A 25,577-nucleotide genomic window follows, 5' to 3' on the forward strand; every position below is an offset into this window, starting at 1 on the left:
GAGCACCAGAGGACTAGAGGACCAGAGGACTAGAGGACCAGAAGACCAGAGGACTAAAGGACCAGAGGGCCAGAGGACTAGAGGACCAGAAGACCAGAGGACTAAAGGACCAGAGGACCAGAGGACTAGAGGACCAGAGGACTAGAGGGCCAGAGGACTAGAGGACCAGAAGACCAGAGGACTAAAGGACCAGAGGACCAGAGGACTAGAGGACCAGAGGACTAGAGGGCCAGAGGACTAGAGGACCAGAAGACCAGAGGACTAAAGGACCAGAGGACTAGAGGGCCAGAGGACTAGAGGACCAGAAGACCAGAGGACTAAAGGACTAGAGGACCAGAGGACCAGAGGATTAGAGGCCCAGAGGACCAGAAGACCAGAGGACTAGAGGACCAGAAGACCAGAGGACTAGAGGACCAGAGGATTAGAGGGCCAGAGGACCAGAGGACCAGAAGACCAGAGGACTAGAGGACCAGAGGGCCAGAGGACTAGAGGGCCAGAGGACTAGAGGACCAGAGGGCCAGAGGACTAGAGGACCAGAGGATTAGAGGGCCAGAGGACTAGAGGACCAGAGGATTAGAGGGCCAGAGGACTAGAGGACCAGAGGATTAGAGGGCCAGAGGATTAGAGGGCCAGAGGACCAGAGGACCAGAGGATTAGAGGGCCAGAGGATTAGAGGGCCAGAGGACCAGAGGATTAGAGGGCCAGAGGACCAGAGGATTAGAGGGCCAGAGGACTAGAGGACCAGAGGATTAGAGGGCCAGAGGACTAGAGGACCAGAGGATTAGAGGGCCAGAGGATTAGAGGGCCAGAGGACCAGAGGACCAGAGGATTAGAGGGCCAGAGGATTAGAGGGCCAGAGGACCAGAGGATTAGAGGGCCAGAGGACCAGAGGATTAGAGGGCCAGAGGACCAGAGGATTAGAGGGCCAGAGGACTAGAGGACCAGAGGATTAGAGGGCCAGAGGATTAGAGGGCCAGAGGACTAGAGGACCAGAGGACCAGAGGACTAGAGGACCAGAGGATTAGAGGGCCAGAGGACTAGAGGACCAGAGGATTAGAGGGCCAGAGGACTAGAGGACCAGAGGATTAGAGGGCCAGAGGATTAGGGGGCCAGAGGACCAGAGGGCCAGAGGACCAGAGGACTAGAGGACCAGAGGACCAGAGGACCAGAGGGCCAGAGGACCAGAGGACTAGAGGACCAGAGGATTAGAGGGCCAGAGGATTAGAGGGCCAGAGGACCAGAGGATTAGAGGGCCAGAGGATTAGAGGGCCAGAGGACCAGAGGATTAGAGGGCCAGAGGACTAGAGGACCAGAGGATTAGAGGGCCAGAGGATTAGAGGGCCAGAGGACTAGAGGACCAGAGGACCAGAGGACTAGAGGACCAGAGGATTAGAGGGCCAGAGGATTAGGGGGCCAGAGGACCAGAGGGCCAGAGGACCAGAGGACTAGAGGACCAGAGGACCAGAGGACCAGAGGGCCAGAGGACCAGAGGACTAGAGGACCAGAGGTCCAGAGGACTAGAGGACCAGAGGACCAGAGGACTAGAGGACCAGAGGTCCAGAGGTCCAGAGGACTAGAGGACCAGAGGACCAGAGGATTAGAGGCCCAGAGGACCAGAGGACCAGAGGACCAGAGGACCAGAGGTCCAGAGGTCCAGAGGACTAGAGGACCAGAGGACCAGAGGATTAGAGGCCCAGAGGACCAGAGGACCAGAGGACCAGAGGACTAGAGGACCAGAGGTCCAGAGGACTAGAGGCCCAGAGGACCAGAGGATTAGAGGCCCAGAGGACAAGAGGACTAGAGGAACAGAGAGCCAGAGGACCAGAAGACAGGAGGACGAGAGGACCAGGACAGGTTTCAGGGTCCCTACACCTTTACCAGAGTCAAATCCAAGCACTTCCAGGTACATTTCCATGCTTTTCCAGCCCCTTCCAGCTGTGGTAAACTCCATCTTTGTACCAATCCAATGGTCAGTATTCAGTCTACTTATTATGTCACTTGTTCATCACATTAAATGAGATGTTATTGTCCTCTAAACAACCAACATGATGTTTGGAGACAGCTTTTTACAGAAGGACCACAAATGAAAGGAAAACTAATTCCACTAACAGATCCACAGAAATATAATCACCAACTATTTTCATCATCTGTTCATCATCAAAAGTCATTTTTCATAAAGAAATGTCAGAAAATGCTGTTTTCAGTCCCTCAGATATGGAGATCTTCTTTTCTCTGTTCTATCATAGATGTCATCACATACAACACACATTTATAGACCTTTAGTCTACGTCCAAGCAAAACACCACAGACACTAAAAGTCAAATGTTTTCAAGGATTACTTGCAACCCCACCAAGGTGACTGAGACCAGACTAAACCCCGTGATCACGTGACGCCAGGATAAAAGCCGACCGTGAAGGTGCTTAGCGACCAGCTGATGTCCGCCGGTCTCTGCAGACCATCAAATCCCGGCGACCACAACAACAAAGCATCATCATCATCATCCTCCAACCTTGGTGAGTCGAGCTGAGCGCGAGCTCCGCAGCGCGAGGAGCTCGACCCCCTGCTTGTGCAACCGGAAACAACAAAGAGATGTTTATGTTTTCCTTGAACACACACTTGATGTGTCGACATATTTAAATACCCTTGGATGATGCGCACAAAACACAAACACGGAAGATGGTCGGGGCATTTTCTGTGCATCACAGTCAAGCCAACGCTACGAAGAGCGTTGACTTCCGGTGATTCCTTCTAAACTACAACTCGAATGGCGAACGTTGCTCCGCGTAACGTCTCATAATAAAACACACTGCATTTAGAGGCGACACGTAACTCAAATAAAACGACAGCACGCAGCTCCACGATATAGTAAGCCGTGTTTAACTTACTACCCCACCACTCTGGCATTTTGTTTTGAAGGGGGAAAGAGACGGTACATCCGGTTTGGTGTGGCTAATTAGGGTTAGCTTCACCCAGAAGAAGCTAACGGTTAGCAAGCGAGCTTCGTAGGGGTTTTAATAAAAGGACAAGCCGATAAAAGCCGTCCCGGTCCCCTGACAACGCGTTAAACCGCCTCGGTATCTACACGGACCGTGTTCTAACACGTCATATCCGTTTAAACTGCCTGCAATTCGGCCGAAATGTAATCTTTGTCGTACCTTTTTCAGCCGTACTCTGCCGCCGTCGCTAGTGAACTTTCATTTCCGCCTCAGTGACAATATCACGTGACCCCGGGAGAACGTCGTTTATTGCACAAAGGATTGTGGGTCGTAAATAACGGTTATTTATTTATTTTTTATAAGTTAAGCTTCTATTGATTGAGAACACATTCAGCAAACATGATACAATTATTATCAAGCAGATGCCACAGCAAATAATTAAATATAGGATAAATAGTCTAAACTTGAAAGTATGATATCAGTCTAATAATATTAATTATAATTCATTAATTAAGACACTATAACAAATCCATGCGAGTTCCTAAGCAACCCAGAGAGAAACTAATCATAAACTCAACCTGAATGTCCATCTAACGTTAACTTTAAACTGCATGAATTTCTTTTAAGTTATTCATTTGGCCTTTTTAGATAGATATACTTTATTGATTCCAAGATGGGAAATTTTGCTTTTATTCAGGATTTTAGCCTCAGTACAGGACTGACTCTCGGGGCCCATGAATGTATTTATTTGTTCCACGTGAGAGCAGCAGAACTGGCTGAATGTTCAGATCTTGCATTTTTTGCAACCGGTGAAGAACGTGACCATATTTGGAGTGTAGAGGAGCGACGGGTGGATCTGATGACCACGGAGCAGCAACTTCACTGGAATTTGATTTATCTATTCAACAGATGAGCTCACCACCATCTCCAACTGATTTGATTGAAGGATGGATGTCATGCCATCATTTCATCCAATTGTTGGATGAAATCGGTTGGTGCTAGCTGTTTTCCAGGAAAGTACAGATTTTGCTATAAAATACAAAGAAAAAAAAATCGATATTCCTGCATAGATTGTTTCATGGGTAAACAATATGAGCGAGGATTTGATTTCAATGCTTTAAAACTTAAAAACAACTAATTCCAGATGAGTAACGTCGTCTGCTACCAAACACATGAACAATCACAGTAGTGACTGATGTGTTAAATAACGACACGGAGCAAACACACAAGTCAGAGAGCAAAAACAAATATTTGGTGTTCCTGTTGACGAACCTGCGACACGTCTCTGAAAAGAACCTTCCAGATGTTCCGGAAGGGTTTCAAGTTGGCGTTCCTGTAAACGACTGATGAACAGCGGCGAGCCGGGGCGGATGTGCAATAACATGATAGGAAATCAGAAATAGGGTTAGTTTTGTTTATGCGACCGACTCCTGGTCTCCATGGAAACGCCGGTCACCATCCACACTTTAAAAGGCACCGAGAAGAAGAAACAGGAAGTAACATATGTGCTGGTTCCTCAGGACAGATTTATTTAAAAAAAGTTAAACTGAACTCGATAATAAACATCTAATGTGAGACGCTCCAGTCCATGTGTGAACGCGTACAGGAAGTTGTCGGGAGAATGAGCGCCACCTGCAGGAACGCGACGACACCCCGGATATCCACAAGCCTTCCGATTGGTCAGTTGATGGTGAGCACGTCGCTCTGGATCTCGTGGCTCAGCTGAGTCTGCAGGTCGCTCAGCTTCTTCTTGAGGACGGCGAGCGCCGACATGACGATGGTCTCCGGTCGAAGCGAGCCACACGACTCCACGTTGTAGAAGAACCTGCAAGGAAACGCAGCAGGAGAGTCTCAACGTATATACACTTACCGTTTATTACAACGGAGCAGGAGAGTCTCAATGTATATACACTTACTGTTTATTACAACGGAGCAGGAGAGTCTCAACGTATATACACTTACCGTTTATTACAACGCAGCAGGAGAGTCTCAACGTATATACACTTACCGTTTATTACAACGGAGCAGGAGAGTCTCAACGTATATACACTTACCGTTTATTACAACGCAGCAGGAGAGTCTCAACGTATATACACTTACCGTTTATTACAACGGAGCAGGAGAGTCTCAATGTATATACACTTACCGTTTATTACAACGGAGCAGGAGCTCAAACACACACTAATATATATATATATATATATATATATATATATATATATATATATATATATATATATATATATATATATATATATATATATATATATATATATATATATATATATATATATATATAGTTGAATATAAAGTGTATAAAAGAAGGAATATTTTATTTGATATTTTTGATGCTGCATTGTTGGCTTGAATGTGTAAGAAAAAGAGATTATTAGAACGTAGTGTTGAAGATGTGAGTGCGTGTTTACGTGTAGAAGAAGATGGTCTCATGGACCACATAGACCACATGGACCCTGATGAAGGTGTGAGGATGGTGGTCTCACCTCTCGGGCCTCCCGTTGGGGTCATAGGGAGCCTGGACCTCGTCCTCCTCGATCTCGGAGTACTCACTCTTGGGCCTGAGAAGCAGAGCAACGACGGCGTTCAGTAATGAACGTTTAACATTCATCGTTCACAAAGAGCCGAACACCGACGGGACGTACCACTCCTCAGGTCGGGGGAAGACCGTGTGCCTCAGAGCGTTGTCGGGGTCATACTCAAAGGAAACCCCCGCGGTTGGGTTCCACTTGGCATGCTCCTTCCCGAAGCCTTTCTTGGCGTACGCTCGGAGACGCAGCTCCTGACCTTTACGGAGCTTCACCAGCAAAATGTCTGAGAACGACGGAGGAGGAAGAGGAGACGTCAAGAGGAGGAGAGAGTGAAGAAGAGGAGAAAGAGAAGAAGAAAAGAGTGAAGAAGAGGAGAGACAGATAAGAGGAGAGTGGAGAAGAGGAGACAGGGTTAAGACGTTATCATTACCATATTGATAAACATATTGATTACCATTCTGATGCCTTGAGGAAGTTATTCTGCAGGTTGTGTAGTGGTTGTATGCAGCAGAGCCCTCTGCTGGAAGAACTAGGTAATGACACCTCCCAACACTAAAGTGAACATGAAGAATGAATCACCGTCTTGTTCCACATAGTCGTTGGGATCGTTGTCTCGACTCCTTGACGTCACCTGGAGACAAAACACAGTCAGCTGTTTCTCCTCCTCTCATCATGACTCAGCAGACGGAGGACGGACTCACCGGGATGACTCGGGGGTTGTTTGACAGAAGGTCTCGGGAGGTGACGTGGCGAGTTTGATCCTCCGTACATCGAACGTCCATCGTCAACTCGACAGAACACTCTGGACAAAAGTCGTCACAGGTGCAGTCCTGCAGACAATCACGGGAAGTGACATCATCACACCGAGGATTGTGGGATTTAAATCACGTACTTATGCAATGCGTTTGTCAGTGAAAACAACAAACAGTATTTATAAAATGTCAAAATATCCTAAATAAAGATAAAATATTTTATTTCCAAATCAGTTTAATATTAGACTTTAACCAAAAAAAGGACAACATGTAGAAGTTCACGCTGACTTCAGAGAGGTTGAAAATATATAGATCGATTCAAATACAATTAAAAAAACAATCTAAATGTTGCCCTCTTTTCTCTGCTGATCCAATCTGGGACTCAAACCCACGGCAGGAGTGAGTGTAGAGTGGAACGTTTAAGGGTCTCGTCTCTGCTACGGCAGCACACTCACCCTGGAATACTGCATTTTGTCCACGATGTCGTCGCTGGTGAGCGGGATGAGACCTGAAGAGAACGAGAACATCAACGTTTACAAGTATCAGGCCTCTCTGGTCACACTGGAACAGTACAATCACATGTACAAGTCCTGGAATCACATGTACAAGTACACGCATCAGGTATCCTTGAAGCGTATCCTAAACGGGGATATACATACCAACTCTGTGTGCTATGAACTCGTCATGCAGAACGGATGAATTGGCATCGATCTGGATCCAGTCGATTGCTGCAAATAAAGAAACAACCAAGTTGGTAACCGGGTGTTTTACCATCTCATTTAAAGTAGTGTACTATCAGCTGTTTGTTATTTTTTAAATCACTTCAATTGTTGGTTTATTTCTGTAAAGTCACGTTGTTCAGTTCTACACTTCTGATGGAAAATTAATAAAGATAGCGTTAATTCAGCCATCCATCCTGGATGTTTGCAACCAGTGAAGGAAGTGACCATATTCGGAATGTGGAGGAGTGACGGGTGGATCTGAAACTTTACAGGTAAGTGTGTTAGGGTTAGGGTTAATAAGTGTTAAAGTCTGACAGCAGAGTGAGTGAAATGGTGAGAATAGGAGACTTCGTACCGATAGTGGCCACTTCGGACATGAAGACGCGGCGGATCGAGTTTGCGACCCTAAGAAGGAGAAAAGAAGTTTTGAGAAAATTCACGCAGCCATTAACGCTGACTGGGAAGTATAAGCTGAGGAAACAAACACACCGATAAAACGTAATATTCTTAATTACAATCCTTCCAAACCCCAACATATCTGCTCTTAAACAGAAACTAGCTAAGCTAGCTAGTCCGTTTAGCTACCCGCTTTCTTCAACGGATAAAACGAGTGAGTACTCACGCCAGGTCCGTGTTTTCAATCACAAACTTGACATTTTCGTCCGTCAGCTCTGTTATCTTCACCGTCGGCTGGTTAGCATACGGCATGTTGGCGTTAAACGGGACTAAAAACAAAAAGATTCGCGGTGCTTCTCACACTCCTGTACCGCTGTTCCACTCGAAGGTCTCCGGGAGCTATTTACCGCCCGCTGATTGGCCAGGAGATGTAAATACGAGTACTGATTGGTCGCGGTGGAGCAATGAGGCGGGTCCTGATTTAAAATCCGGGTCACACCGTTCCCGGAAAGTTATTTTCAAAATAAAAGGGCTCAACGTATTATTTCATTTAATTTTGTTTTAATTTATATGTAAAGTGCTTTTGAGTACGTTTTGAAAGCACTATATAAGTACTGAGAATAAACATAAAGTAAAAAGAAGAAAAGAAAATAAGCACTATAAAAATAAAACGTATTATTATTAAAGAGGAAGTTTGCCTTACTCATTTCCATGACAACATGTGAAGACTTTAAACCTAGGTGTGTGTACTGTTTAATCGTAGTGTATATCCAATTAGTATCTGCTTGTAGAACAGACAATCCCAGAAACAATGCAGTTTGGTCACAGTATATCAAAAACTAGATAAAACACTACACTTGTCTGATCTCATATTTACCTGATAAAAAACAATCACAAATGTTAAATATACAATATATAACTACTACTTTATTGAACTATAAGAATTAGTAGATCAGTGAAAGCAGAGAAGCCACCGGTGTTACAGGTGAACAGAAGGAGGCCGGTCACTACGGCGATGATGGTTTCCTCTTGCAACACGTTCAGACTCTTTACAGGTGATCGTAAATAAGATCAGAAAGAACATTGATCTTCAGCTCACGACACAAGCCAGGCGGTCAGAATGAGAGAGAGATGATTACATCATCGCCTCTGGTTCAGTCCTGAGAGATTCTTCAGCTGTGAAACACAACAAACGTCAGTCACATCCCTCTCCACACATTCAAATGTCTCAACATATTATTCAAACAATCCAATGCACTGAATGTCTGAATCAGTTGAAATCGTTCAGGTCTGGATTAAGAGCATGACACAAACACTCACTGTAACAGCCGCTCCCATGAGCCCCTGCACCACCGTTTCACCAGTCGTCTGCGCCTACAGAACGAACACACAACCTTTAAAATATCAGCCAAATACATTCAGGTCAGGTCAGAGTCCGTGTTTCACTCCCTTCAGTCTCAACTCATTGTGCCCAACTTGTACTACCAACCATTGATCTGTGATTTAATATCAATAACCAGATGAAAAGGATGCAGAAATAACTCCATCATGATGGTGATCAGTACAAAGTGCTGAGTCATGCTTTGTTAGGTCTGTCTGCAAGACCACAAGATAACTACTGTTAAAACGCTGGTTTTCTGAATGGAGTCTGGTTGATGGTGCTAGGCTACGCTAACATTGTAGCTGCTCCATCAACACTCCAAATAAGGTCATCTAGACATAAATACAGCAGAGACCTTGTTGTTTGGACCACAGACAGTCTCTGGTTCCTCCATATAGTCTGGTCTGGTCTCTGGACTAATGTGAGCTACTATCTAGACCTCTGGGGGACCACAGACAGTCTCTGGTTCCTCCACATAGTCTCGTCTGGTCTCTGGACTAATGTGGGCTACTATCTAGACCTCTGGGGGACCACAGACAGTCTCTGGTTTCTCCACATGGTCTGGTCTGGTCTCTGGACTAATGTGGGCTACTATCTAGACCTCTGGGGGACCACAGACAGTCTCTGGTTTCTCCACATGGTCTGGTCTGGTCTCTGGACTACAAGCTGTATAAACACTCTACCTGCTTGGCGGCGGTGGCCATGTTGACTACATCCTGGATGCAGTTGTCGAGGAAGCTCCAGGTGTCCTGGTAGTCTGGAGAGGAGTCCTGCAGCATCACCAGCTCGGTGGTGTTGTAGATGCCCGTCAGCGCCGCCCGTTTGGTGTACCAGTTCATCTACACGGGAAAGGCGTAGCAACGTTACGTAAAGGACGAGTCAACGTGCCATCAGACAGCAACAAGCGACACGTAGAGAAAAACAGCAGGGAAGGAAATACAGAATTAGATGTCGATGAATTGGCTGCTGGATGAGGTCAGCTGGGACCTGGGAGGAGGCGGGCCTGATATCGTGTGGGTGGTGATGAGAGGAGGACAGGAAGGTGTGAGCAGAAGAAGAAGGGGATCGGGGGTGATAGGATCCACTCACGTCCGTGGACCGGTCGCCGGCGTAGTACCAGATGTCGTCCACCAGGGTGGAGAGGTGCTTCAGAGCATCTGGGATGTTGTGAGGAAGGAGCAGGATGCTCATGGCCTGAGGACGAGGTCACAAGGTCAAGGGTCAAAAGGCTTACAGCTTCGATAATAACAATAATAATAATAACATAACATTACAAGCTGGAATATAAATGGATTCGATGTAACGGAGCTACACAAACTAGTCTGGTGAGGAGGAACGAACCTGATCTGAATCCGATTTAGGGGGACTGAACCAGATCTGATATAGAGGGACTGAACCAGATCTGATATAGAGGGACTGAACCAGATCTGTTTTAGGAGGACTGAACCAGATCTGATTTAGGGGGACTGAACCAGATCTGATTTAGGGGGACTGAACCAGATCTGATTTAGGGGGACTGAACCAGATCTGATTTAGGAGGACTGAACCAGATCTGATTTAGGGGGACTGAACCAGATCTGGTTTAGGGGGACTGAACCAGATCTGATTTAGAGGGACTGAACCAGATCTGATTTAGGGGGACTGAACCAGATCTGGTTTAGAGGGACTGAACCAGATCTGATTTAGGGGGACTGAACCAGATCTGGTTTAGGGGGACTGAACCAGATCTTCACATAAAATAAAAATCCATTTTAATTCCAGGTTGTGAAGCTCAAGAACAGTAAAAAAAAAAAAAAAAACAGTTCTACCTGTGGCCAAGAGTCCAGGTAGGGGACCAGCATCCTCAGTCTGGTCTCCACAGCGTCTCTGAGGAAGTCAGCGGTCTGCTTCGGTCTGGAACACAGTTGTCAAAGAAAGTCTGTTATTCTCCATGTGGAGCTCTAACTGAGGATTTTTAAAGAAGAAGGACGTAACAGATGTGTGCAGATGTGAGTGGAGGCGTACTCGGCCTGACCCAGCTGGACCTGGTTGTGTTGCTCAGCCAGGACCTCCGTCAGCTGGGCGTTACTCTGGGCCACGAAGTGGAGGACCAGGTCTCCGGCCCCGTTAGGGAACATCCCAGAGGATGCAGAGGACAGGCCCAGAGTCTGGTACCAACAACAACAACAATGCATTGTGACATCACACTCCAGAACCGCCGGCTAGTGGCGACAGAATGTAAAGTCACCACGACCCCTCGTCGGTACCGTCACCACAAAGGTCGAGGTTCATCTCTGGAACGTGAGCTCACCTCGGCGGCGGCCGCCAGGGCTTCCATGGACCAGCCGTGCAGCGGGACGAACTCCAGAGCAGCGCTCAGGATCCGAGCTTGAAGCTGCTCCTCTGTTTCATATTCCTCGTCGTGCTCGCCGGCCTGGTCCTGGTAACTTCACACACACACACACACACACACACACACACACACACACACACACACACACACTGTTTTCAAGGATTTCCAGCACCCGTACAACCCTGCATGTTGTGTTCTAACTGACTTTAGATCAGTATTTTCTCCGAAACTGACCTGGTGTTTGACCCGGGAGCCTCCCCGGCTGCTGGTTCTGATGTCGAGTCCTCCGGTTCAGCAGGATGGGCCTGGTAGTGCTCGTGGTAGGTTTTGGATGATGAGGAAGGCGGTTTGTCAGATTTGGACTCATCCTGGAGCCTCAGTGCTGCACGATGGAAACCTCGACTCAGAGTGGGGGGGTGTGTTAGTGTTGGTGCAGCCACCACTGTCGGGAGAAACACATTCATTAGCTTCCAGGAGGCAAACACTGCTTCTGAAAGCAGCATGATGTTCAGAAGAATAAGAGTGATGAAATAGAATAGACACACTGAGGTCCTCTGGAGGGTGCTGTTCTATGTTGTGGACACTAGGTGGCAGCACACAGCTCCAGAAGATATTCACATTATTATTGTTGCTGTTTTCTGAGCACACATCTGTCTGTCCCATTAGAATAAGCTTATTTCCATTTGCTTGCTGGCTAACATGAGTGGGATTTTTTTTTTTTATGTTTCTAAACTTCTGAAAATTTATTTCAATATACGTCATTTTCAAATAAATTAAGAGATGTGTTTTTAATTGGTTAATTAGTGATTGGACAGTTGAGTATGCTTTGCAGGGAACCATGACTGATGTACTTGAACATCTGAACCTGGATCATCTAGCTATATATAGTAGTGGTAGACCGATTAATGGCATTTTGAGATGATCTGCATCGGCCCATGCCTGCGCTCACGAGGCCGATAAACAAGAAAACGTCTGTCGACACGTCTGAAGGCAGCCTCGTCGATGTGGCTGACAATGCACATTTTATATTTTCACATATTTTCTATGTTCAAGTGAATAATACATGAGTGTTAAATAAATGTGCATTTAAGTTGAGTGTCTTATTTGTTATTATTATATCCTATTTTAATAGATGCAAAAAAAAAAAAAACAAGGTTCATGGTTCTTTATTTGTCATGTGCACAGAGATACAACGTAACATATAACAACAACCATGACATTGGCATTATATATCGGTCTGCTCTCTAAATATCGGCATCGGACATTGAAATGCCCATATCGGTCGACCACCTCTATAGAGCCAAAGCAGTAGAGACGGACTCCTGACAGCTACCATAACGGGTGAAGACTCCCCGTTAAAACACGGAGGCCTAAAGAACCGGAGCACCGTGTCGACCACAATAACCGCGTTGTTAAAAAATAAAAAGTAATGATTTAAATCATGTCCTTCGTGCTCACGAAGTGACTTTAGTGTTAGCCCAACAGCTAATGTCAACAACTCGTTTCCGCATCGTGCAACAAAACAACCAAGGGAGAAAAAATAAATGACATTATTATCGTGAATCATGTCCTCCAGGCGGTTCATTGTCAACACAGACAGCGGGCAGAGTCGCGTCTTACCGCCGCCCAGCCCCCGGAGTGTCCTTCTTCCAGCGCGGAGACCTCTCAGCAGCGCCGCCATCTTTCGCTACTGTTGTTGTTGTCGCAGGGCAACTACGTCACTTTAACGCGACGCGGTTGTGAAAACGCATCAAGCCCCGGAAGTGACACGGGGCCTTCAGTCTAAAACGCATAGAACGTTCTTATTTATTTGTATTTATGATTTTGTTTTTTAGTTTCTATTTTCTGCATTTTTTCCATCTGAATTATTTAATATAATATATATCATGATTATATATAATATAATACCTGCTACATTTCAAAGGTCAAATACAACGACACATTAACGATGATTTTATTTTTGAATGAACTCAGGACATGTGGGCAATAGGGCAATATATTTATTTTTAAAAAACGAAACTACTAGGAGAATATAGAGTAGCTTTTTCTAGGCGATTATGATCCACACTCCATGTGAGGAGGTGGCGCTATGCACACCTAAAAGTTGTTTGCCAACGGCTATTAAAAAAAAAGAAGAAGATAGGCTTTTATTTTGAAAAGTCAAACCGGAAAACGGACACTCGGCGCCGCTGAACCTTTCACCGAGGTGTCGTTGGATGATAGCGGACTACATTCGGTTGAAATCTCCTTTTGTGTCGGTAAATTACACCACCAAACTCCGTTAACGACACAGAACGGTGAGTCCGCGTGTAGGGGCGTGCGCGTGTCAACGACGTGCGCGTGCTAACCTAATGAGCACCGGCGGTTGTTTTTGTCTCTGCGTCATCACCGTGTTGCTGCTCGCGCCACTAACCCTCCGTATCAACAAACGAAGCTAACGCGCTAACTAGTAGTTCGTCGAGTTGACGTCGCTTAGTGACGCTGAAATAACCAACAGCGCTGCCTCAACCGGCGTTTGATGCACTAACGTTCACATTGTTACTCACTGTTACATCAGCACCTGCGCCCGGGACGTCATGGCGGACCTCGGCATCAACGCAGGAGACCGGGTGCTGCTGGTCTGGACCCAGCCTTCGGAGCCGGCGGCCCTGCTGCGCTACGTGGAGGAGCTGGGCGCCGTGGTGGGTCCGGACTGCCGGGTGTTGGTGGAGAACATGGAGAGACTGCTGCTGTGTGAGTTACAGCGTTCCTACGCGGTGCTGGAAATCCTGGAAAACCCTTGAGTTTTAATGTGGGGTTTGAAAAGTGCTTGAATGTGACTTTGGGAATTGTATAACGTATATTTGATCCAGTTAAACGATGATTATGATGAACTAAAGTCCCGTCTCGTCCTCAGCCTCCCACCAGGCCTCCTCCTTCGACTGGGTGCTCTCCTGCCTGCTGGCTGACAGCTCCTCCGTCCACGACACGGACACGCTGGCGGAGATGGCCAGAGTGCTCAGACCGGGTGGGAAGCTGGTTCTGGATGAACCAGTTACAGGTACATAAAGGCTGCACCTTTTTAATGTCTTACTTGGACCAAGACCGAGTCCCCCGATGCCGCCAGACTGGCAGGACACTAGAGATTATACATTCAGTTGTTTCCTTTCAATGACCCTGATATTGCCCATCCAAAGTTATTCATTTCATATGATGCGAGTCATTGTCCTCAGGTCAGTGTGCCGGGGTCGTGACCTTGATTGTGTAACAGTGTGTTTGACTTGCAGGAGCTGAGGCGCAGAGTGTGAGGACTGTTGAGAAGCTGGTGTCAGCGCTGAAGCTGTCGGGCTTCACGTCTATGACGGAGGTATGTGAGTGGGTTCAAAACCAGGAGGACTGCTTCTCCCTGCTGGCCACCAGGGGGCGACTCCTCTCTGTTTGTATAGAAGTCTATGAGTAAATGGTCCTACTTCTCTCTGCTGGCCACCAGGGGGCGACTCCTCTCTGGTTGTATAGAAGTCTATGAGAAAATGGTCCTACTTCTCTCTGCTGGCCACCAGGGGGCGACTCCTCTCTGGTTGTATAGAAGTCTATGAGAAAATGGTCCTACTTCTCTCTGCTGGCCACCAGGGGGCGACTCCTCTCTGGTTGTATAGAAGTCTATGAGAAAATGGTCCTACTTCTCTCTGCTGGCCACCAGGGGGCGACTCCTCTCTGGTTGTATAGAAGTCTATGAGAAAATGGTCCTACTTCTCTCTGCTGGCCACCAGGGGGCGACTCCTCTCTGGTTGTATAGAAGTCTATGAGAAAATGGTCCTACTTCTCTCTGCTGGCCACCAGGGGGCGACTCCTCTCTGGTTGTATAGAAGTCTATGAGAAAATGGTCCTACTTCTCTCTGCTGGCCACCAGGGGGCGACTCCTCTCTGGTTGTATAGAAGTCTATGAGAAAATGGTCCTACTTCTCTCTTGATGTATTATCTCAGTAAACATAGTAAACATGAGTTTATGGTCTCAATCTCTAGTTTCAAGTCTTCTTCAATCCAGCATGATGTTCATTTAGTACATTATGGTCCATTTAGAGTCCACCAGACCAGAGAAACCGTAGTCCATAAATGGACAGGTGACATCACCATGACGGCGACTCCTTCTAGACATTCCAGGATTCACACACACAGAGACTAAACCCTTCACCGTCTCCCGTCATTCCAGGTCAGTAAAACAGAACTGACTCCCGAGGCGTTGAGCTCCCTGACGACGTCCACCGGTTACCAAGGAAACAGCCTGCGTAGAGTCCGCATATCTGCCGCCAAACCCAGTTTTGAGGTTGGATCATCCAGCCAGATTAAACTGTCATTTGTGAAAAAGCCAGGTGGGTTTCTAATAAATGAAACATTCTCAGCGTGTTTTTGTCCAGAAACAGAATCACAGATAAGATGCATCTTTTTTTATCTAATTATTTTGTAAAGCTATTGAGTTGTTTCCTTCCAGCAGAGAAACCTGCTCTGGATCCCACCACGGTCCAGATGTGGACGCTGTCGGCCTGCGACATGGACGACGACGATGTGGTGAGTGTGGCCATGTTCTGTACACGGGGTTCGTACGGGTGCTGGAAATCCTCGGGCTGGAAAAGCATGAACATGTTCCTTGAAATGCTTGAATTTCACTTTGGAAAAGTGTAGGAATCCTGGATGTGTGTCAGCTTTGGTGGCATCAAGCATCGTGGTTGCCGATGGTAACCCGCACACACACTTCTCACTGTCATGTTCCACTAACGGGTCCCCGGTCCCCCCCTGTCCCCGGTCTCTCCAGGACCTGGTGGACTCCGACGCTCTGCTGGATGAAGAGGACTTGAAGAAACCAGACCCGGCTTCCCTTAAAGCTGCTGATTGTGGGGGAGCCGCCAAAAAGAAAGCCTGCAAGGACTGGTGAGGTCCCCATAACTGCAGGGTTCATACAGGTGCTGGAAATCCTTGAAAACCCTTTAATTTTAGTGGTGTTTCCCAGGTTTGAAAAGTGCTTGGATGTAGAATAAAGGTCTTGAAATGTGTGTTGTATGTGATGACATCTATGATAGAACAGAGGAAAGAAGATCTCCATATCTGAGGGACTGAAAACAGCATTTTCTGACATTTCTTTATGAAAAATGACTTTTGATGATGAACAGAGGATGAAAATAGTTGATTATATTTCTGTGGATCTGGTAGTGGAATTAGTTTTGGACCATTAAACGTGGTGCGTTTGCAGCTCCTGTGGTCTTGCTGAGGAGTTGGAGCAGGATAATAAAGGAAAACAGAAGCCGAGCCTTCCAAAGTCTTCCTGTGGAAGTGTGAGTATATATATGTTTATATCTCCCGTCTCACTGGTAACGCTGAATAAATAATCCTCTCCCTGATCTCAGTGTTACCTAGGCGACGCCTTCCGATGTGCCAGCTGCCCGTACACCGGGATGCCGGCGTTCAAACCCGGAGAGAAGATCGTCCTGGACAAGAAGACGCTGACGGACGCCTAAAAGACAGACTCTGGACGTCGCGCTTCAAAAACATCACATTCCTTTCTGTCCATCCGGCCTGGAGACCCGACTTCCTCAGTGAGCCGCCTGTGATGCCTTCAGGGTCCCGGCCAGCCACGTTCACCTGAGTTTCTATTAGTTTGATGCAGCTTGATGATGGAATGACGTGTTGTTGCAGTTTCCTCCTGCTAATTATTGTAATTATGACGAGTCATCACAGTATAAACCACATGAAGTTCACCAGTGGGATTTCTGCAACTCGAACGCATTGATCTCCGTTCAGGTTCGACAATGAGATGTTTGTGTTTCACTTCAATGCAATAAAACTGAAGCTGTTTAAAAAGAATCCCATTTATTTCAATGAATCACACATTTAGACCACGCGGGCTGATCCTCACACTCTCAAAGTTAAAAGCTCACAGTCTTCTTCCGTCACAGACTCCACGCTGAAGTCCATCTTAATGTCTCCTAAGCTGGGTTCAAAGGTGAAGCTGTAAGACACCGCGGCTCTGCCGTCGCCCGAACTCTCCCACGGCGACCGCAGGAAGTACACGCCCTGTTTCCTGTGTCGGCTCCACTCGCATTCGCCCTGCGAACAACAACCCATCTTTAATCCGCCGCCAACACGGACGATCCATACGGAAAGAGGCGGCACACTGGGGTCCCTACCTGCTCACTGATTGGTCCAATCAGACCCGCGCTGACGCTGATGTCATCCGTTAAGTGATATTCCATCCACAACGCGACGCCATGGCAACGACCGCTCCTGAAAACATTTAAAATGTTAACGGCGTGTGAAGGAAGGATACACTTTATACTGTTAATCAAACAAAGACCACCTGAACTCAAGTTTGAAACAGATTCCAGACACAGAATAGAAAACCAAACTATAAACAACGAGATGATCGTGGAATTTAACTAAATATTAATTCATTTCTGGATGTTTTGCTGCCATTTGAAGAGTTTTAATCATATTTTAATGATACTGTAAAAACCTTAGAATCAACCAGATATACTTTTTAAACCTGGTACCTTATTAAAGGCAGTGAGCCCTGACTGCTGATTGGCTGTTGAGGGACACACTGTGTGAAGTCAAAGGTCAAGACGGCTTTGGACTGGGTCAGAGCACGACACGGGTACTCCCAGAGGGGGTGGGGCTCGGCCTCGCGGGACTCACGGAAATCCAGAGATCTCTGTCGGGACGCACGAGGAGTTATTTAAAAAGAAAACACAGGAGATTACACTGGATCTAACCCTCACTGTATCTGGAGATTACACTAGATCTAACCCTCCCTGTATCTGGAGATCACACTGGATCTAACCCTCCCTGTATCTGGAGATTACACTAGATCTAACCCTCCCTGTATCTGGAGATCACACTGGATCTAACCCTCCCTGTATCTGGAGATTACACTAGATCTAACCCTCCCTGTAGCTGGAGATTACTCTGGATCTAACCCTCCCTGTATCTGGAGATTACACTGGATCTAACCCTCACTGTATCTGGAGATTACACTGGATCTAACCCTCACTGTATCTGGAGATAACACTAGATCTAACCCTCCCTGTATCTGGAGATTACACTGGATCTAACCCTCACTGTATCTGGAGATTACACTGGATCTAACCCTCACTGTATCTGGAGATTACACTAGATCTAACCCTCCCTGTATCTGGAGATTACACTGGATCTAACCCTCACTGTATCTGGAGATTACACTGGATCTAACCCTCCCTGTATCTGGAGATTACACTAGATCTAACCCTCCCTGTATCTGGAGATTACACTAGATCTAACCCTCACTGTATCTGGAGATTACACTAGATCTAACCCTCCCTGTATCTGGAGATTACACTGGATCTAACCCTCCCTGTATCTGGAGATTACACTGGATCTAACCCTCCCTGTATCTGGAGATTACACTAGATCTAACCCTCACTGTATCTGGAGATTACACTAGATCTAACCCTCCCTGTATCTGGAGATTACACTAGATCTAACCCTCACTGTATCTGGAGATTACACTAGATCTAACCCTCCCTGTATCTGGAGATTACTCTGGATCTAACCGTCCCTGTAGCTGGAGATTACTCTGGATCTAACCGTCCCTGTAGCTGGAGATTACTCTGGATCTAACCGTCCCTGTAGCTGGAGATTACTCTGGATCTAACCGTCCCTGTAGCTGGAGATTACTCTGGATCTAACCCTCCCTGTATCTGGAGATTACTCTGGATCTAACCCTCCCTGTATGTGGAGATTACTCTGGATCTAACCGTCCCTGTAGCTGGAGATTAATACCTCCAGCTTGATCTAAGAATCTGGATCTAATAAGAGAAAAGTTTTTACCTGGATCATTTCATCCATGGGTGAGACATCAAAGCCTTCACAGGATCCACACGGAGATCTAATCCTCCACAGATCCTACCAAACATGGAGACAAACGACCTTTAATAATAATCACATCAGACGGTGATCCTGTGATTCATGACGATGTATTAAATGTTCCCTCGGTCTCACCTGGAACTCCACGGCCACCATGTGCAGCGTGGCGGAGCGGGGCAGGATGGCGGCGCCGGGCCGGAGGAGGCCGGCCAGGGCGGTCCGACAGTACCAGAAGAACAGGGAGTGCCAGGGCAGGAGGCTGGTGCTGAAGAACGGTTCCCCCATCAGGACCGAGATCTGTGGGACGGACACCTCGTTATCTCACTCAAAGTCATCGATCAGTTATATCAACTCAAATGAGCTGCATCAATAAATCTCCAGATCCAGGGAGTTAGATCTAGTGTGATCTCCAGATACAGGGAGGGTTAGATCTAGTGTGATCTCCAGATCCAGGGAGGGTTAGATCTAGTGTGATCTCCAGATCCAGGGAGGGTTAGATCTAGTGTGATCTCCAGATACAGGGAGGGTTAGATCCAGTGTAATCTCCAGATACAGTGAGGGTTAGATCCAGTGTAATCTCCAGATCCAGGGAGGGTTAGATCTAGTGTAATCTCCAGATACAGGGAGGGTTAGATCTAGTGTAATCTCCAGATACAGGGAGAGTGAGATCTAGTGTAATCTCCAGATACAGGGAGGATTAGATCCAGAGTAATCTCCAGATACAGTGAGGGTTAGATCTAGTGTGATCTCCAGATACAGGGAGGGTTAGATCTAGTGTAATCTCCAGATACAGGGAGGGTTAGATCTAGTGTAATCTCCAGATACAGGGATGTTAGATCTAGTGTAATCTCCAGATACAGGGAGGATTAGATCTAGTGTGATCTCCAGATACAGGGATGTTAGATCTAGTGTAATCTCCAGATACAGTGAGGGTTAGATCCAGTGTAATCTCCAGATACAGGGAGGGTTAGATCCAGTGTAATCTCCAGATACAGGGAGGGTTAGATCTAGTGTGATCTCCAGATACAGGGAGGGTTAGATCTAGTGTAATCTCCAGATCCAGGGAGGGTTAGATCTAGTGTGATCTCCAGATACAGGGAGGGTTAGATCTAGTGTAATCTCCAGATACAGGGAGGGTTAGATCTAGTGTAATCTCCAGATACAGGGAGGGTTAGATCTAGTGTAATCTCCAGATACAGGGAGGGTTAGATCCAGTGTAATCTCCAGATACAGGGAGGGTTAGATCTAGTGTAATCTCCAGATACAGGGAGGGTTAGATCTAGTGTAATCTCCAGATACAGGGAGGGTTAGATCCAGTGTGATCTCCAGATACAGGGAGGGTTAGATCTAGTGTAATCTCCAGATACAGGGAGGGTTAGATCCAGTGTAATCTCCAGATACAGGGAGGGTTAGATCTAGTGTAATCTCCAGATACAGGGAGGGTTAGATCTAGTGTGATCTCCAGATACAGGGAGGGTTAGATCTAGTGTGATCTCCAGATCCAGTGAGGGATAGATCCCTACCTGCTCCCCTCCCAGGTCGTTACTGGTCAGCTGATCAGGTCTGATCTCCAGCAGCTCAGCGCCTCCTTTCATGGAGTTGGATTCCAACACCTGCAGAGAAAACAGACTTTTAAAACTGACAAACAAAGAACATGATTCTTATCCCCTCCTCTCCAATGTTTTATTTGTATTATATATTTTTTAAATTATTCTCTTCTTTTTTTATTTAATTATTATTATTTTGGTTAATTTATCATCATTATTATTCCCTTTTGACTATTAAAATGTACTGATTATTTGTAGGCCATTAATGGATGTAAAATGAATTACCGTTGGTGTTTATTTACCTGCTGGATGACCTGTTTGGACATTCTGGAGTTCTCCAGAGCAAAGACCTGCGAGAGGCGAGCAGACGGATCAATGACAGAGTCAGAGTGTGCTGATTGGTTTGGAGGTCAGAGTCCGAGTGAAACGTGTCCGCGTGGTCGAAGCACGTTACCTTCTTGGCTCCGATCATGTGAGCGAACACAGGAAGTAGACTTCCGTCGCTGACGCCGAGAACCACGCTGTCCTCGCCGAGAACCTGCAGGACGCAGCAGCCGGTCAGCCCGCAGTCACGTTAACGTTAACTCACCCATCTCCTCGCTTCAACTTACGCTCCGCAGCGCGCTGACGTAGCTCGCCGTGCGCCGCCCGTCGTTGAGCTCGCCGAACCGCGGCCGAGTCCAGACCAGGTGAGCCTGGCAGGTACAACAGGGCCGAGAGGGGACCGCCTCAGTCTGAGAGTCCTGCTGCTGGCTGAGGGGGGACACACACACACACACACACACACACACACACACACACACACACACACACACACACACACACACACACACACACACACACACACACACACTTAAGAATGCTGAAGTGCCATAAAGCTGCAGTCTCTCTGCTGGCCACCAGGGGGCGACTCCTCTCTGCTTGTATAGAAGTCTATGAGAAAATGGTCTACTTCTCTCTGCTGGCCACCAGGGGGCGACTCCTCTCTGGTTGTATAGAAGTCTATGAGAAAATGGTCTACTTCTCTCTGCTGGCCACCAGGGGGCGACTCCTCTCTGGTTGTATAGAAGTCTATGAGAAAATGGTCCTACTTCTCTCTGCTGGCCACCAGGGGGCGACTCCTCTCTGGTTGTATAGAAGTCTATGAGAAAATGGTCCTACTTCTCTCTGCTGGCCACCAGGGGGCGACTCCTCTCTGGTTGTATAGAAGTCTATGAGAAAATGGTCCTACTTCTCTCTGCTGGCCACCAGGGGGCGACTCCTCTCTGGTTGTATAGAAGTCTATGAGAAAATGGTCCTACTTCTCTCTGCTGGCCACCAGGGGGCGACTCCTCTCTGGTTGTATAGAAGTCTATGAGAAAATGGTCCTACTTCTCTCTGCTGGCCACCAGGGGGCGACTCCTCTCTGGTTGTATAGAAGTCTATGAGAAAATGGACCTACTTCTCTCTTGATGTATTATCTCAGTAAACATTGTAAACATGAGTTTATGATCTCTTCTTCTTATTGATATTTAATAACCATGTAATAACTGCAGACAGGTTCAGAGTGAAACAGGAAGTGGCGTCGGAGTGGTTACCTGCCGGCCTGCAGGCTGTACCACAGACTGTAGTCGTCCCGGCAGACGGTCAAAGTCAGCTCCTCCCCTTCCGTCACTCGCTGCTCCACAGGCAGGAAGTAGACGCTCTGCATCCAGTGGTCCCGCCACTGAAACGCATCACAGGGGTCAGCAGGGGTCAACGGGAGCCGGACTCAGACCATCAGAACAGAAGGAGCTCCTCAAAGTCAAGGAAGGTCATTTTAAAGAATTCAAAAGCCAACGGTGGGATCAATAACTTATTCGTCTCTCTGTTGATTAGCCTATTTATTCTGTATCAGGTCTCATGGTGGAAACAGGAAGGGGCGGGGCTTAGCCTCTCTATGCTAGGAAGCATCTCGTATCTGACAAACCAACAGGCGCCCTGGAACTCACCGGAGCCGACTCTGGCTGTGGGTATGTCCAGCTGGGAGCCATGGAGCACACGATGCTCCCGCTGGGATCCATGTCCAGGTCCCACCAGGACAGGACCACCTGGGCCCGGCCGCCGGACCGAGCCACAAACCGGGAGGTGTGGGCGCAGAGGGCGCTGCTAACCGGCTGACTGAAGTCCACACTGGGAGGGAGGGAAGGTAACGGTGGTTAAACAGGTGACGTCAGGGATGTATGTATATGTATATATGTATCTGTATCCGTGTATATGTATATATATATATGTATCCGTGTATATGTATGTGTGTATATGTATGTGTATATATGTATATGTATCCGTGTATATGTATGTGTGTATATGTATGTGTATATATGTATATGTATCCGTGTATATGTATGTGTGTATATGTATGTGTGTATATGTATATGTATCCGTGTATATGTATGTGTGTATATGTACCTGAACATGACGCAGAGAGGCCCGAGGGGGGTGAAGCTGCTGGGAGACACCTGGCTCAGCTGGATGTCACACACCGAGTGAGCCCCAGCACAGCGGCCCACGGCGGGGGGCGGGACCAGGCGGAGCCCCTCCCCCACCTCCAGGGGCTGCAGCTGGGCCCAGCTCCACAGCAGCTCCGACTCCACCAGCTGGGCGTAGACCGTGGCCCGGTGAGGGACCGCCTCACAGGACGCCTGCAGGGAGGAGACAGGAACTTTAATGTCACACTGTCTCAAAGGACTTATGTTGCTAGGCAACAGCTTGGAGCCATGTTTACTTTTACATCAGCTGATGTTATTCACATACTCTGCAACCAACTGGGACACATTTCCATTCTAATATATATAATATATCTATGACGTCTCATTTCAGCCTCTCAGACCCACGTGGACCCGGTTTTGTATTCTTTAGGGGGTCAGAGGGTCTTTAGGGGGAGATATCTACAGTCAATGTAGGAAAAAAAGTTGTTTTATTTGCGCCACTTGTTGCATTGTGGGACCTTTAAAAACATCCTTAAACGCCACAGACCTGGACCAGGTGTTGGTGAGCGTGTTCGTAGCTGGGCAGAGCTCCTTCACCGATCAGCTCCGTATCAAACAGCTCTGTGATCAGCACGTTGGCCTTCATTTGCATATCTCCGTCTGTATTCAGCAGCAAACATGTCAACGCAGCATATACATATATATTTATATTTATATATATATTTATATATATATATATATTTATATACACAGACAGACGGACGGTGTGGTACCTGGCCCCACGGTGACCTCAGTGGAGTGTTTGTTGATGATCTTGATCTTTTCAGAGAAGCCGTTCTTCTCCACGATGCCCTGCGCTGCCTCCGCCATGGGCTTGAAGACCTGCAGAGGGACCAGAGGAAACCCCTGAAGCAGTCTGGGATCTGCAGGACCCAGGTCCCATCCTGTCCACATACTTTTCTTAGACGGGTAGTGATATTATAGAGCATCTCTACCTCCACAGCGTAGCACAAGTCAGCTCCGGCGGTGACGGCCATCATGGACAGGAGGCCCGTTCCCGTCCCGATGTCCAGGACGATGACCTTCTGACCCCGAGCCTTCACCCTGGCCACGGCCGCCCGGATCCCCTGGAAGTACTTCTGATTCTGGAGGCACAGAGTACATCGACAGTGTGACCCCCTTCAAGAGGACCATCCCAGTCTAGTTCCAGTCGTAGAGCCTCATCCTGTCCTCAACACATCTTGTGCATCAGCAGATCAGCCTCCCTGTTTTAACCTCCGTTCACTGGTCCATGACGTATCAGACTATAATCAGACTTAATGCGGTCGATGACATCACTCACCCTGTCATGGTCGTGTAGCATATCTGCATAACAGGACCTGAACGGAGACAAACATGGTGAACTGATTCAGGTGGACCGGTGTCATTAGTCAGCATTTTTCTATCACTAACTTGCAGCTGACTTTTTTTTTTCATTCAAATCATTATTGAAATCGAAATTCGAGTACATTCTACAGCACAACATACATCGGGAAGCTAAGCTAACGCTAACGGTACCTGGCTATCTCCTGGTGGTAGTCGTACTCCTCGCTCTCCTCCACCCAGTCTAACGCTCCGGTGCTCGGGTTGGCTCTCCCACAGAACGTCTTCATCTTCCGTTTAACCGTCTATAACACTCCGGTGACGTCAGAGAGCGGAAACACGACGTTTTTACCGAAAAGTTACACAAAACTCCGACAGTATATTTGATTACAGACACAGCGCTGCTTCCATGGAGGCCGCCATCTTTCTCAGTGACGTCACTGACAGGCTAGGACAGGGCGGGGTGAGGTTTAAATACGTCACCGTGTTAGATAGAGACTAGAGGTGTTTAGTGTAAATACGTCACCGTGTTAGATGGAGACTAGAGGTGTTTAGTGTAAATACGTCACCGTGTTAGATGGAGACTCTAGAGGTGTTTAGTGTAAATACGTCACCGTGTTAGATGGCGACTAGAGGTGTTTAGTGTAAATACGTCACCGTGTTAGATGGAGACTCTAGAGGTGTTTAGTGTAAATACGTCACCGTGTTAGATGGAGACTCTAGAGGTGTTTAGTGTAAATACGTCACCGTGTTAGATGGCGACTAGAGGTGTTTAGTGTAAAGACGTCACCGTGTTAGATGGAGACTCTAGAGGTGTTTAGTGTAAATACGTCACCGTGTTAGATGGCGACTAGAGGTGTTTAGTGTAAAGACGTCACCGTGTTAGATAGAGACTAGAGGTGTTTAGTGTAAATACGTCACCGTGTTAGATGGAGACTAGAGGTGTTTAGTGTAAATACGTCACCGTGTTAGATGGAGACTAGAGGTGTTTAGTGTAAAGACGTCACCGTGTTAGATGGAGACTCTAGAGGTGTTTAGTGTAAATACGTCACCGTGTTAGATAGAGACTCTAGAGGTGTTTAGTGTAAATACGTCACCGTGTTAGATGGAGACTCTAGAGGTGTTTAGTGTAAATACGTCACCGTGTTAGATGGAGACTCTAGAGGTGTTTAGTGTAAAGACGTCACCGTGTTAGATGGAGACTCTAGAGGTGTTTAGTGTAAATACGTCACCGTGTTAGATGGAGACTCTAGGGGTGTTTAGTGTAAATACGTCACCGTGTT

The 25,577-nt window shown here is 47.1% G+C and overlaps 5 protein-coding genes across 7 annotated transcripts in view; 1 reads left to right on the forward strand and 4 right to left on the reverse strand.

Annotated features, from left to right (window-relative positions):
- wwp2 (WW domain containing E3 ubiquitin protein ligase 2) overlaps positions 1-3,210 on the reverse strand; it is a 41,358-nt gene extending 38,148 nt beyond the window's left edge. For both annotated transcript variants that reach the window (XM_084017080.1, XM_084017079.1), the window contains exon 1: positions 3,157-3,210. The gene's annotated coding sequence lies outside the window, so the exon portion shown is untranslated. The remainder of the gene's footprint in view (positions 1-3,156) is intronic.
- A 1,260-nt stretch (positions 3,211-4,470) lies between these two features.
- On the reverse strand, positions 4,471-7,764 carry polr2c (RNA polymerase II subunit C). Its single transcript, XM_084017113.1, has 9 exons — positions 7,580-7,764; positions 7,313-7,362; positions 6,895-6,963; positions 6,691-6,743; positions 6,185-6,313; positions 6,063-6,114; positions 5,598-5,766; positions 5,439-5,513; positions 4,471-4,762 (listed from the first exon to the last, which is right to left on the reverse strand). The coding sequence occupies exons 1-9, from the start codon at positions 7,663-7,665 to the stop codon at positions 4,618-4,620; spliced, it is 828 nt and encodes a 275-aa protein (XP_083873239.1). The 5' UTR covers positions 7,666-7,764; the 3' UTR covers positions 4,471-4,617.
- A 496-nt stretch (positions 7,765-8,260) lies between these two features.
- coq9 (coenzyme Q9 homolog) lies at positions 8,261-12,801 on the reverse strand. Its single transcript, XM_084017106.1, has 9 exons — positions 12,687-12,801; positions 11,301-11,508; positions 11,025-11,160; positions 10,739-10,881; positions 10,543-10,627; positions 9,824-9,928; positions 9,418-9,573; positions 8,674-8,727; positions 8,261-8,529 (listed from the first exon to the last, which is right to left on the reverse strand). The coding sequence occupies exons 1-9, from the start codon at positions 12,745-12,747 to the stop codon at positions 8,494-8,496; spliced, it is 984 nt and encodes a 327-aa protein (XP_083873232.1). The 5' UTR covers positions 12,748-12,801; the 3' UTR covers positions 8,261-8,493.
- Positions 12,802-13,225: 424 nt separating this feature from the next.
- On the forward strand, positions 13,226-16,901 carry ciapin1 (cytokine induced apoptosis inhibitor 1). Of its 2 annotated transcripts, none has more exons than XM_084017110.1 (9): positions 13,226-13,363; positions 13,624-13,799; positions 13,963-14,106; positions 14,333-14,412; positions 15,256-15,415; positions 15,535-15,611; positions 15,856-15,971; positions 16,291-16,372; positions 16,445-16,901. In XM_084017110.1, the coding sequence occupies exons 2-9, from the start codon at positions 13,643-13,645 to the stop codon at positions 16,553-16,555; spliced, it is 927 nt and encodes a 308-aa protein (XP_083873236.1). In that variant the 5' UTR covers positions 13,226-13,363; positions 13,624-13,642; the 3' UTR covers positions 16,556-16,901. The 2 variants fall into 2 exon arrangements, with proteins under 2 accessions (XP_083873236.1, XP_083873237.1); XM_084017111.1 differs by having other exon boundaries at positions 15,538-15,611.
- Positions 16,608-24,795, reverse strand: prmt7 (protein arginine methyltransferase 7). The gene is made up of 17 exons (XM_084017087.1): positions 24,490-24,795; positions 24,275-24,311; positions 23,928-24,077; positions 23,706-23,814; positions 23,480-23,592; positions 22,913-23,145; positions 22,456-22,636; positions 22,063-22,190; positions 21,097-21,238; positions 20,940-21,023; positions 20,788-20,835; positions 20,462-20,551; positions 19,074-19,235; positions 18,903-18,977; positions 17,588-17,748; positions 17,225-17,321; positions 16,608-17,144 (listed from the first exon to the last, which is right to left on the reverse strand). The coding sequence occupies exons 1-17, from the start codon at positions 24,582-24,584 to the stop codon at positions 16,950-16,952; spliced, it is 2,100 nt and encodes a 699-aa protein (XP_083873213.1). The 5' UTR covers positions 24,585-24,795; the 3' UTR covers positions 16,608-16,949.
- Positions 24,796-25,577: the final 782 nt, after the last annotated feature.

This window comes from Eutrigla gurnardus (genome assembly GCF_963514095.1).
Source record: "Eutrigla gurnardus genome assembly, chromosome: 9".
Lineage (NCBI taxonomy): Eukaryota > Metazoa > Chordata > Actinopteri > Perciformes > Triglidae > Eutrigla > Eutrigla gurnardus.

What these genes read in the sequence shown, in the direction of transcription:
- polr2c (XM_084017113.1), bottom strand. Translation starts at nt 7,665, where the DNA reads ATGCCGTATGCTAACCAGCCGACGGTGAAGATAACAGAGCTGACGGAC. An exon ending in GTTCATAGCACACAGAGTTG is followed by an intron (nt 6,744 to 6,894) that starts GTATGTATATCC and finishes CGTTCTCTTCAG; the next exon opens with GTCTCATCCCGCTCACCAGC. An exon ending in CCCAACGGGAGGCCCGAGAG is followed by an intron (nt 4,763 to 5,438) that starts GTGAGACCACCA and finishes GTTTCCTTGCAG; the next exon opens with GTTCTTCTACAACGTGGAGT.
- prmt7 (XM_084017087.1), bottom strand. Translation starts at nt 24,584, where the DNA reads ATGAAGACGTTCTGTGGGAGAGCCAACCCGAGCACCGGAGCGTTAGAC. An exon ending in TACCACCAGGAGATAGCCAG is followed by an intron (nt 24,312 to 24,489) that starts GTACCGTTAGCG and finishes GTCTCCGTTCAG; the next exon opens with GTCCTGTTATGCAGATATGC. An exon ending in GGCTCACTGCCTTTAATAAG is followed by an intron (nt 17,322 to 17,587) that starts GTACCAGGTTTA and finishes AAATGTTTTCAG; the next exon opens with GAGCGGTCGTTGCCATGGCG.
- coq9 (XM_084017106.1), bottom strand. Translation starts at nt 12,747, where the DNA reads ATGGCGGCGCTGCTGAGAGGTCTCCGCGCTGGAAGAAGGACACTCCGG. An exon ending in CCCTGGCGGCCGCCGCCGAG is followed by an intron (nt 10,882 to 11,024) that starts GTGAGCTCACGT and finishes TGTTGGTACCAG; the next exon opens with ACTCTGGGCCTGTCCTCTGC. An exon ending in CCGGCGACCGGTCCACGGAC is followed by an intron (nt 9,574 to 9,823) that starts GTGAGTGGATCC and finishes TTTCCCGTGTAG; the next exon opens with ATGAACTGGTACACCAAACG.
- ciapin1 (XM_084017110.1), top strand. Translation starts at nt 13,643, where the DNA reads ATGGCGGACCTCGGCATCAACGCAGGAGACCGGGTGCTGCTGGTCTGG. An exon ending in TCTGGATGAACCAGTTACAG is followed by an intron (nt 14,107 to 14,332) that starts GTACATAAAGGC and finishes TTTGACTTGCAG; the next exon opens with GAGCTGAGGCGCAGAGTGTG. An exon ending in CAAAGTCTTCCTGTGGAAGT is followed by an intron (nt 16,373 to 16,444) that starts GTGAGTATATAT and finishes CCCTGATCTCAG; the next exon opens with TGTTACCTAGGCGACGCCTT.